The following is a 12,914-nucleotide window of genomic DNA, read 5'->3' on the forward strand; positions in this document are numbered from 1 at the left end:
ACTCCAGGCATAACGAGACACTAATTTTACTACATTTAATATCTCATCTGAACATCTTGATATGATGATGATTGCATTCACATGCAAGAACTATACAATATGTTAACTTCTACTTCTTACGTGAGGTTATTTAACATTTATGATACAGCATACGCTTATTACTCTTACTCATTTTCTGTAAGATGACAAACAATTATTTAACTGAAAATTCAACACAATTTCTGTAATATTTTGTAATCTAATTAAAAAGAAGGTGCCACATTCTAAGAACCTATTCTCTACATAATGTTTGGTTTGGCAGAAGAATTATGTTATATAACCTACTCAGTCTCTTTCTTATGCAAGATAATTTTAGATTTGATCAAATAATGTTATTTTCTTGGCAGTACAAGATACAGTAAATGAAACTCTGTAGCGAAACAGAGATGGTTGACAAATACAAGTCAGTAACATTGCTATGGAAACTACATTAGTACAGACATTTATGCATTACTAATATTTTTACAGTAAATTTTTCATAATTGTTGACTACCCAATACTCATATTTGTATAAAATATTATCACAATTTCCTTTAACGATTTTTATGTCAGTAGAGAAAGTATATTAGATACTGTGTATGGAACTCAATGCAGTATCATGTAAAATTCTACAAAACAATAATATCAAAGAAAATTTTCCTTCTATGTTAAAATGTATGAGAAACATATACAACTTGCACATGAAAAATTTAACGTACTCACCCTATCCTGTAAACTGTTTGCATTATACTGTATTGTTCCTACAATGATAGACATATCATTTAGTAGACTGCCACACTGTAGGAATCTGTTAATGTAAAATCATTAGTTTTGTCTCATCTATTTGTTCTTCAGTTGAGACTTACATTGATGTTATATGAATTCAGTACTGACACATTATTTTCTGAGTAATCCATTGTTAGCTGCAGCTTCCTATAAGATATATAAATTTTTTCAAACCAAAGTATCGAGGTTTCCTGTAACCAAGTATCATTGAGTGGGTGTTGTAAATTAACTCGTCGAGGATTGATGCCGTGAACACCAGAGGCACACTCCACTGATGTATCCGAGCAAATCGACGGTCGCTGAAATTTGTTTGTCAGAAAATCACGCTATGGAGTATGACCGCACGAGGATTCTGGTACAGACGTCGAGATACTGGGACAGCGTTGTTAGAGAGGCTATCGAAATTCGCACCAATGACGACCTCATAAACCGTGACTGTGGCTATAATCTTAGCAAGGCTTGGGAACCAGCGATTGGGTTAATCAAGAGTAAATCGAGCAAACGCATAGTTGTGACGACCACGGCGGACAGAGCCATCACACCGACGTCATCTCAGACGCCGTCGCAATCTGTTCCACCGCGCTACCGTGGCGCGGGGCGCGGACGGCGGAGGGAGCGCGCTGCGGGCGGAGGGTATCTAAATCGGCCGCCGCCGCGACCGAACCCAGTTCCCCCTGAGCAGCTATAGCGTACGGATCTCCGTGCCGGCACGTTCAAAGGAGCTCAGTCCGTCAGTTCACCTGATGATGGCGACATGTTTGATCGTCGAAATATTGTGCCCGTTGGACACTATAGACCGGCAGTACACCCGTGGATATTTTCATTATCAAATACGCCAGGAGAAACTCAAGAATCACATTATATTTATCGTCTACTGTATCAGCACTATACACATCTTGCCCCTATTGTTCCTTGATAAGGTTTACAAAAGTCTCTACAGCAACTGGATCAGCTTTCCTAAAAAGTTGGTAGCTATATTTAACAATCTTTTAGACTCAAAATTTGTGCATCATGATATGAAAGGCCGTTCACCTTTTTGCTAACAGAATGCCCTTCTAGTAATGAGGAATGAACAAAAATATTGTCTATGGTTGTTCTACTGTTGCCTTGCACTCTCGTTGGAAAGAATACGGTTTGCATAAGATTATATGAATTAAGGAGATCTACCAGCATCCTTTTCATTGCACAATCACTTATACAATTAATATTGAAGTCACCACATTTAACTATCTTTTTTTATTTCCTATAAAGTGAAGCAAGAACCTCCTCTAGCTTTAGCAAAAATGTTGAAAATGCAGAATGACATTAATAGTGAGAGAGACATATAGGTAAACAAATGTGAAGTATATAAGCTCAGTTAAAGCTGTCTGAGAGGAAAACTTGTTGATTCAGATATTGACTGCAATCAAGGCAAACATGGAGACATCATTTAAGTATGGTCAACAGAATAATTTCAAATAATAAATGATGAAACTTTATCAATTAAGTTTCTTCTTAAACATCTCATGTTGTGATACACATCATGCCTATCTAATGAGTCATTAATTGCAATATTGAAGATATTGGCTGAAATGGTTCCCACCAAAATACTCTGAAATTTAATAATATCTCATTGCTAATTCTATTCTTTCTGTCCATTCTTTCTGGTTCTTCTCTGCTCCTTATTTAAGATACTGATTTCTACTTAATTTCATATTAATCATTTGCTAATGTTCCTGTACATATTTTCCTTGTTGATCATTTTTATTCATCTTTGGATTAAGTGCCTACATTTTTCATTTACTTCATCCCACCATTTCCCTATTTGACAATATGTAACATCAAAATACATCAGCCAGTGATGGTTGCTGTGGGTAGGACAAATTATGAACTCTTGGCTTTAAAGGAGGAAATAACTCTGAATCTGCTCATTTCCTTTTTTTTCTGTTGTATTCAGGCACCATGCAAAGTAAATTGCGAAGTACCGACATACATAAATGAGTTTGCCCCATCAAATGTGTCATTTCACTTCACTTCTGAAGTGACTAGTTTATGGGTGCTGACAAAGACATCATGAGTAGTGAGTAGTCACAAAACACACTAAACAGAATAACAATATAACAGCAATAGCTAGTATATCTACTGTGCACATAACACCCAACACACAAGGCCAAGGTAGTCACAATCTACTGATATGGGAAAAGCGTTCATAGCATACAGTAAATATATATGTGACAGGTTATTGAATGTTACATATATGCAGAAATTTATCTCATTTTTTTACTGACGGTTTGAGATTGTCATTATTTAGAGGGAATAACTTTTTAAATATTTTTATAAGATCTGGTGCTATAATTAAAAACTGCAACAAATGATTCTGTTGCCACAAAGATATTTAAATATCAACTATTAATGCTTCTTAACGTCTTCTATTTTTTGTTGAATTAGAATTATTAACTTATAAAGTACCATCGTTTCTGAAGGCCTTCACATAGGAAGGATCTTAAATTTGAATTTCAGAATAAATATGAGTTCTGATCGAGTTGACATCTCTTCAGTGATACAGTATTTTTATCTTAACTATGTATTTAACTCTATTTACGTAACAAAGTTTTATTGTAGAGTTTTTTTGTATAAGAGAGTCATTTTAAGAGCGAGAAGAGAGGGAAAGAAGAAATTATTTGAGTTAAATGAAGAATTAGATACTAATGCTTTGTCAATGTTCAGTAATAATGAGATAAAGTCTGCATCTAATGAAACATTCAGTTTGATTTGCAGGTCACTCATGGTTCAAAAATGTGAGTGGCGCACAGGAAAACATCAATAGCAAACAAAAATGTTACCAGATCATTCCAACATTGAAAGCAGACGTTAACTTACAAGCACAAAAATTAAAAGGAAGTCTGTTATAGGGTCTAATATGCAACGGAGGGGAATGATTATAATATACATATTTCACTATTAGATTTGCTTAAATACGTCTGTGGCGCAATTTTTACCAATTGTCAATGGGTTTGTTTTTGAAAGGCAATTCTCAAGTATTTACAGAATGAGTCAAAATTACGTTTACTCCACTGTCCAGACAGAAACATGCACAGGAAGAAGAAGCTGGGTTAGAAAAGGTACGTGGTAGACATAATAAAACTGAAACTTTTTGCAAACACCGTTTACAATAGGCATACACAACTGTCAAACAAAAGCAGAATTCAGTAACGATGTGCTCAAGAACAATGAAGGGAGACTGGGATTCCATTCAGGCACGGTCTATGTGCAGATGGCTGGTACGGCGGCTTCGGACAAGCTGATGTGAGTGGAAGACACTGGTGGGTTCTTCCACAGTGAAGCAGAGGCACCCCACGCATTTCCCTGGAGGCGGGAGACACACACCAAATAAAACTGAGGAGTGCACAAGAGACACTCGTGCAGTGCCTGGACAGAAGAGCAGTAAATAAACAGAAGGCAATAACAACAACAGTAACAGCAACAACAACAGGGGGCAGACACGAGCATGTTGCGAGTGCAGACACGAACGACACGAGAGAGAGAGATAGAGTGAGAGAGTGTTTCTCCAGCGGACGCCTTACTTCTGGGTGGTGGTTTAAGCAAATCGTCCAAACTAAAGGTTCTTGCTGTGGCAGCAGATGGGTGACTGTTGTAGCCGTGTGGGCTGGTGAGGCTTAGGAGCGAAGGTTTGCGGATACCCAGGCGGCCTAGCAGGGAGCGAGGGCAGCCGGGCTGTGGGCTCGGCACCACGACGACGGCGGCGGCGCCGGCTCCCGCCAGATGGTCACGCACCGACGGCGGCCGCGAGTGCACACCTGCGAACACCACACGCCCACACTTGCACGGGAGCGCTCGCTCTGCGCCGCAGCGCCACAAATTGCCTTCACATTTAAGCTGCTTACGGAGCACCACACAGTCCTATATGGCCTGTTGTGGCAGAGGGCGTAATATTCAAGTACGAAAGTAATAAAAGTGGGCCATATATCGATCCCTGAGGAATACCAGTAGTTATTTGTCCGCAATAATGCTAATTTTGGAAAAATAAAAAATGGTATATGGCAAATCGTAATCATTAAAATTTTCAAGGACTCTCCACACATGAACTCAATTTCATATAATTACTGAGCTCATACACAGAGGCGCCTTTTCTCAGGTGTTTTGGAAGATATTTATAATTTAGTTCCTGCAATGTGTAGCTGGAGTCAGCCCAAACAAATGCTGCTGATTACATGTTTCATGTGGGTCACAGGGTCGACAGAAAGCGTCGATTCTCCCGTTAAAAACAAGATAATGTTTAAAGTGGAATGTTATTGTGCATTCGATTGGCTGGTTCCAAATTAGTCTCGTGCAATTTTGTTTTAACAGTATGTATTAACAAGGAATGTAAAATACGTAGAATAACCAGAACTCCAGCAGCGACTGAATAGCACTGCTGCATGGTGGTAGCAGTCATTGTGAGCCTGGGTGGTGCCCTCGATGCTGGAATACTGTTTGTTTTTTAAGTTGTACTGTCCCTGTTAATACTTATTGCTAAAACGAATATCGCACTTTAGACTAATCTGGGCCCGTAAAATTCCACTTCAAAATATATTGATTTGAAATGGGGAACTAACCGGTGGTTTCTATCGACATTGGGTTTCGAAAGAGAGACGTGCTGTCCAGTATTTGTTTGTGCTGACTCCAGCTGCATCCCAAAAACGAAATTGCAAATATCTGCCGAAACGCCAGAGAAAATTCACCTGACTAGTCTAAGGAGGGACAGCCAGTACGCGTCCAATTCAAAGAATGGAATACAAAGAGGAGTTTGAGCCCAGTTTTTACTATTACAGGAAGATGGACATAAATTGGAAAAATTGCATTACGATTTTCGTAAGACTTACATCTGAACTTTGAACTTCAAAATAAAAAAAACTTCGTATTTTATTAGAAGGTAGTTTTGATGGCGACATTCTTGGTTAAATGTTTCTCGCTATTTCTAGCAGAGTTACGTTTGTTTATTCTGTCATGCTTCCAACGACTTCATCTGTCGTTGCCCTCAGAAGTTAACTGTGGTAGGACAACTAACAGGCTGTGCAGCAGTTTGTTATGTGGTTGGGCGAATTACGTGAAGGAGACTTTAAAAAGTCACGGAACCTCCATATGATAGCAAAAATTGATATCTGTGATGGAGGAAGATCAGTAGCGTTGCTGATTCTGTTAGATGATATATAACTCAGTTTATTTACCTGCAGCCTTCCAGTATCTGCAGCTCTTCAGAATCAAGCTCCCAAAAGGGTACATCCACTGTCCCAGTTAAAGTTGTTGCTGCATTTTATGGCGACAAAATTTTGACGATGTTGGCACAGGAAGTCGCTGAAAGACTGATTTTACAAGCAACTCTGAGGGGGTAGGAAAACCGAGAATGATTTTTCCAGCTTTGTGACATGCGGGCTAGTCGCGCCATCTGGGGTGCCTTGTGATGGTTCACGCGGTGCCCCCAGTCGTAGGTTTGAGTCCTCCCTCAGGCATGGATCTGTGCGTTGTCCTTAGCGTAAGTTAGTTTAAGTTAAATTAAGTAGTGTGTAAGCCTAGGGACCGATGACCTCAGCAGTTTGGTCCCATAGGAAACGTACCACAAATTACCTATTTCCAGCTTTTTATTTTATCAACTCTTTCACAGTACATATGTTCACTGATGTTCTCATAAAAAGTGCAAAATGTGACTATAATACTAGAACCAAAAGCAAGAATTATATAGAATTAGAAGTTTTAAAATTAACACATGAAGGTGTCATATGCATGACTGCATGTACAGTCAACAATCTTTCACACCATATTAAATGTCATGTAGGTAACAAAGTGGAGCTCAAGAGTGGACTAAAGAACTTCTCATTAGGTAATACCTTCTACACTATTGAATAGTGTCTCCACAGTGGCTGTGGAAATTAGTGTATTCAGTTTTAGAATAATTAACATTAGCAGTGTAACACTGTGATATTTCATAAAATTAAATAATCACGTTGTTCTGTATTTAAAAAAAAAAGACATGCGTGAAGACTTTTCACACTCTAGAAACATCTATGTTTGGGGTTCTTGATATCTGATTCGAGTAAGGTAATGTAGGCTGATGCTCTGTATGACACAAGATGATCTGTAATTGCATGGCAGCTAGGTACCACTACTCAGTACTGTGTACCAAAACCTTGCCACATTAAATGAAGTATTAAAAGGTGCCCTATAAACAGAATTGCTACACCATTCTTTTTCATTTTTTTACAACTTTATGGAGAAGTGAGAAATACAAAAACATTTATCTGTGTCTGATAGTCAGGTCCAGCACTCAAAAATCACAACATGTTTGAGGCACAGGGGGCGGATGGTTGATGGGCGAGAAACATGATGAAATGAGCAAAATAAAAAAAGAAGGCTGTTTCGTTTGTACAAGTTATTTTCTGTTTTGTGTCTACCAGTGATACTGCTCTGATGAAACAAGGTGCAGGAAAACGATTTTCAGAGAGAAGTCCAAACAGCAGAGAAGGTAGAAATAGGATAAAAAACATCGCAAGTAGTACAGACAAGATACAACTATAATGTGAAAATTTATATTAAAATATTTGTTTGGAATCCGAGACAGAACGTTTCCTCAATATTTTACAGATTGTCACACACTGAAGAAGTATAGTCTGCTTCATAAACTCCATTCTCTTTGTTAATACATACAGGACATATATTATGGTCAGTAAAAACAAAAATACATGGACTGAAATTACTCGGTGGTCTGATATGAATTATGCCAGTACAAACGTCCAGAAATAATAAATGTAAAAAACTGGAGAAGACGGCATTTGTGATGAAACAAAATCGTAACCAAGATTTACTGTACAAAAATATTAATTTGTGGAAGATGTAGATCGATAAATTTATTTAGCAAAAAAGTAAGAGGTGTAACTTTGAGATTGATTAGCAGATCACAGTGTTTTTCGGGATGATGAAATGGATACAATGCTCCCTTACTTGCCTATGACTTAAGCCAAATGGGCAATGACGCTACAGCACTGTCAGTAACCCACTGAGGCAAACATACAAACGAGTACTCAACTTAGTATCTTAAAAGTAAACACAAATGACTCGAAGGTACTGCAGTGCTGGTGGATTCCTTACAGAAATTCACGTTGACCACACTACAATACCACAGTATGATTACTGTAACTCATGCTTGATACTTGTGATTTTTGAGTGCTGGGCCTGACTATCACAGACAGATAAATGCGTTTTTATTTCTCACTTTCCCCCTATTGTTGTAAAAATTTTCTGTTAATACACATTAAAAAAGTATCATCAGATTGGGGACAAATTACTACTGGCATGTCGTAGGGATTAGTAGGTCTAGTTTCATTCTTCTTGCATCTCATATGTCCAGAAAAAATTCAAAAACGTTTGATGATATTAAAACAAGGTTTCTGATAACTCTTAATAGGTGAAGTGGCAAGTAGTTGACAATACACAATGAAGCAATTGATTTACTGTATCGTTACTCACATACAGAGCCAACAGCATTTCTTTTAGAAATGGCATTTTTTTAGAAATGGCATTTTATAGCTCTTGGTCAGAGAGATATGGTGATATAACATTCATTAAAGGTTTATTTAAATTTATTTCACAAAAACTGGCAGTAAATGTGAGTGCCTTTCTCGTAGGCACAAAGCAGTTTCACTTCCTTCCATTATCAGCAGCACTTAATGAAGCAGAGACTCATACCTTGGTTTTTGTTATCACCACTGTTCCAGTTACTTCTGTGAAACGCTTCATTACAAACATTTTACTGACAGATATTGCAACAAACGCCTGATGAATTTACTGTAAGAGGTTAACATAGTACAATTTTTATGTCATATTGGTCATATAAGTACACACACATATCTCAGCTACATTTATTTGCATAGTTTCTTGCATCATAGGATATGTAACTATATTTGAAGAATACATTAACACATGATATAGACGACACAAAACATTGTAAGTTCTTTGTAAATTATGTTATCAGTCGTAATTATTATTATGTTTACTCATATATGAGATATTTATTTCCTTTTCTGGGAGTAAATTATCAAGTATGGTATCCATTTCAAAGAACCTAGAACAACTCATTTTCTTATAACCATAATTTCAGTGATCAAACAAATGTAATATGGAATGGTCATTTGACACATATATTACTTGAAACATGCGAAATTCTTGCAGGAGAAGTGGATAAAATAAGAGGCCCATTTGGCATGGATGTATTAATAATGTTAAAAAATAGCTTGCCTTTAATCATATTCACATATCTCAGCTATATTTAGTTGTAATAGTTCTTATATCATAGGCATGCATAACTAGTTCAACACACATTTACACATAACAGGAATGAAAACAGACCAATCATTGAACTCGGTGGCACACCAGTAATAAATCAAATTTGTCCAGTCTGCTGTTGATTCAGTATGGAAACTGTCTGCATCTACTTACAATCGGTAATTTAATGAGAGGTTGTTACCACTGCACAACTAGACATTAAGGTGAACAGAAAAAAATTGAGGCAAATGTATTAATTTGGGAAGTGATTACATAAACAATAATCAGTACATATCATAATCTTCCAAGGGAGATGGCAGACAGATTTCGAGTACATTGCGTCTCCATGAGAGGAAACATAATATCTCGTAATTTGCAGATGGAAGATGGGCTAATCACGAACTTTCTGTGAGATACGATTAGAAAGAAGAACTGTGACATTCCATGGCATGACAATGACATTAAAATTATGACATTGAGCCTCAGAAAACTGTTGAGATGGAGACAACTTGCTTCTACTATTTTAAGACTTATTAATGATTACCTGAAAAACTTGGAATTGCCAGCGAATTTATATAGCTGTGTGAAAGACTTTGTGCAAATGAAATTTATTTTTCATTGATAAAGCTCTTTTGTATACAATGTTTGAAGTAGTATGAGTGAGGAGGTGAATGAAGAGCTTGTTTGGTTCATTAAAATGGGAGAGGCAGTGATGCAGTTGTGAAAAAACGTTGAGAACTTTAGTGGTTTTCTGTGTGAGTAAAGGGTTCTGAGGATAGAGATAATGCATGACATTATCCATTAGAGTTACATCACGCCTCACATTTGGAAAGCATTTCAAACAAGGTGTTAACGCTTGACGTTCTAACTCACAGCAGTTTTCATCTCATGATGTCCGTTGGATTCTTCAGAACGCAAAAGCCTCAATCTTTTATATGTTCTGATGCACTCAAATAAAACGATATAAAAATATAATTTTTTGGAAACCGAAATCTCAAAGCAAACTGAATAAATGCGTTTTTCCTGCAAAGAAGAGGAATTAAACCTCTCGAAAGGAGTTAGCAACACTAAGTATTGTAATACGTAAAGCAAAATCTGTAAATCCCATTATCATAGGGAAGTAAATTCAATGTCAGTATGTATTTGTAAAGATAAAATGGCAGTGCATAAACTTCAGAAATTACATCTGTCACAGAGCTAAAAAAAAACTAACATCGTCATCTGTTGATTCTTAGCGTACTACGTCATGATGAACACACAATTTTAATATAACTTTAAATTACGATATTTTTCTGTGTTCCGCTTTTGATGTAGTAAAGCCTGAATGTGGCCACAAGCTACTCTCAATTTACGTTAGAAAATTCCGCAAGAATTCGTCTCGTAGTTTTGGAAATAAGTGTGTTCAGACAGACAGACGTGACTATTTCCGATAAAATTTTATATTATGGTATATTTTTTATTCCAGGTTCTGATTTTCATGAAATTAAGCCTGTATATTGCCTCACTCTATGCTCATGTTATATGTGAAAACCCCATCAAATTTCGTTAGTAGTTACAGAGATTAATGAGTTTAAACAGAAAGAAAGATAGATACGACTGTTTTAGATAACAGTTGTAATTACAATTTTTTTCCCGTAATCCGATTCTAATAAACGAAGAGTATACATTGCTCCAAGCTACGCTCAACCCCATAAAATGATCTACTAGTTTTAGAGATTAGTGTGTCAAACAGATATACAGACTTACATAACAGCTTTGCAGTCCTATAAAAAGTATAACTTTAATCTACATCTACAGAATTGTGGTTAGATATCACTACTGTTCGATTACAAGGGTTAACTGCGAAGTGTGGTAAAAAAATTTAATATGCAACGTAATTTTGTTACAAAACCAAAATAATATTTCTCAGAGTGATATACATTTAGTTTGATGAATTAATGCAGAGGCATTCTGATATCTTTGTTTCTCGAGATAATAAACACTAATTTCAAATAATACTGCATTGTAGCACAAAAGACCTCTTATTCAATTGAAGTTTCTTCTGTACATGTAATAATTTGACGTTAAGAAAGAGAGGCCCATTGTATGCAACAGGGCATATTGAGATCCATTTTACACACATTTGCAATAGTAAGGGCTCATATGTGAGCAGGTTCAAGTACTTCATACCAGTCACTCTATGGTATATACAATCACACTTCATAATTCATTTTGACTATAGGTTTGGATCCAGGGATCAAAGTGGTCGAAATTTCGTCTACAGTCTCGTAACGAGGCTAGAAGCACATCTCTTATCTTTGAGTTTTTCCATACATGTTTTAAAAGTGTCCTTCCTTGAATGTTTTTTGTCTGGAATTTGTCAAAGCTATACTAATGAATAGCAGCTCTGTCATCATTTCTTTAAAAGAAACAACTGGCCATCTGTAGCCAACTCAGCAATGCTCATAGAACAACATTTAAATTAATTTTTCTACAATAGCAATCTGTAATGGTGTTTCAGTCCCCCCCCCCTTCTCAACCTCCCAAATCCTGATGTGCATATGGACTGTAGTTAACTTGTTTAAAATGAAAATATTTTATTACTTCAAGATACTCAGCACTAGTCATTTCTATGAAAAGTGTGGCATGAGCTGAATGCTTTATCAGTTCAAGTATGCTTACCAATAATCATAACACTTGTCAGAGTTTCTTGCTGTTTTGTAAAAATTTGCCAGATTTATTAATCTAATTTGACGAAATAATTTTTTTAATTTTTCGGTTATATGTAAGGGAACTGAACAGAGGGCACAAGTTTTTATGCAGTTATTAATTACTAACTGTCACACACAGATCATGCACAATGAATGAAAATATGTAGACAGCAGACACAGCACTGCTGGTGTTCCACAGGGATCAATACTGGGTCCATTTCTATTTAACTGGGTATCCCACATAATGTCATTCTTAATATATCACAAAAAGTTTAAAATACCGACATAATAGCTCTGCAGAAATGAATACAGATGTAGGGGCAAATTCTTTGCACTTAGTTAAGTACTCGTTTGAGTCAAAATTTGAAACTTACGAACCAGATAGCTGAACTTCACTTAAATGGAATAAATTAATTTTTGACTGAGCGACTTATCTACTTATAATAAGTGCTGAAAGTACCTAACTCTAATCAATTTACAAAAGTATAGACACTTCAATTATCTGTAGCAATTTTTTGAAATATGTACTGACTAGAGCTGATGATGGCCTCCAAGGACTCAGAATGCATATCTCAGAGGCCAGTACACATGGCAGCAATACTAACTCAGAGCAGATGAGTCAAATTAAAATATATTGCAATTAGGAATTCATTGTGCCTCATTTACACAAGGACAGTGTTTTCGCCTGTTACTGGAACAATTTAGCTGTGTATCTGAGAATCTTGCAGACAAGTTTATGATACCACAAGTACTAAAAATCAGAACTGAACTTGTGGATTGAAATTCAGTCGCATGTTTGATAGATGAAAAGACTGTATGAAGCCACTGTACTTAAGAAAGCGATGGTACATGATACTTGATTATTATCTTCAATACTTTGTTAATGCTAGAAGTTTCATCAACTATTCTGTGATTGAGAACCTACATCACTCAACAGTTTCTGGTTTTAAAATTGTTAATTATAACATAGAATAATTCTATAACTGTACTTCAATTAATTATGACTCCTTGGACCTGAAAAACTCTTGTTTAGTGAAATGGATAAGCAGTTTTCAAAGTTAATTATTTTTTTGGAGAAGAGTAAAAAAACTTTAATTATTGAATGATGTAAATCATTCTTTTCTG

General features: G+C 36.3%; 1 protein-coding gene across 1 annotated transcript in view; it reads right to left on the bottom strand.

Moving 5' to 3' along the window:
* Positions 1-12,914, bottom strand: part of LOC126355345 (uncharacterized) — a 708,215-nt gene that overhangs the window by 152,244 nt on the left and 543,057 nt on the right. The window contains exon 21 of the mRNA XM_050005639.1: positions 4,368-4,601. Coding sequence (XP_049861596.1) covers positions 4,368-4,601 — 234 coding nt within the window. The remainder of the gene's footprint in view (positions 1-4,367; positions 4,602-12,914) is intronic.

This window comes from Schistocerca gregaria, chromosome 3, assembly GCF_023897955.1.
Source record: "Schistocerca gregaria isolate iqSchGreg1 chromosome 3, iqSchGreg1.2, whole genome shotgun sequence".
Lineage (NCBI taxonomy): Eukaryota > Metazoa > Arthropoda > Insecta > Orthoptera > Acrididae > Schistocerca > Schistocerca gregaria.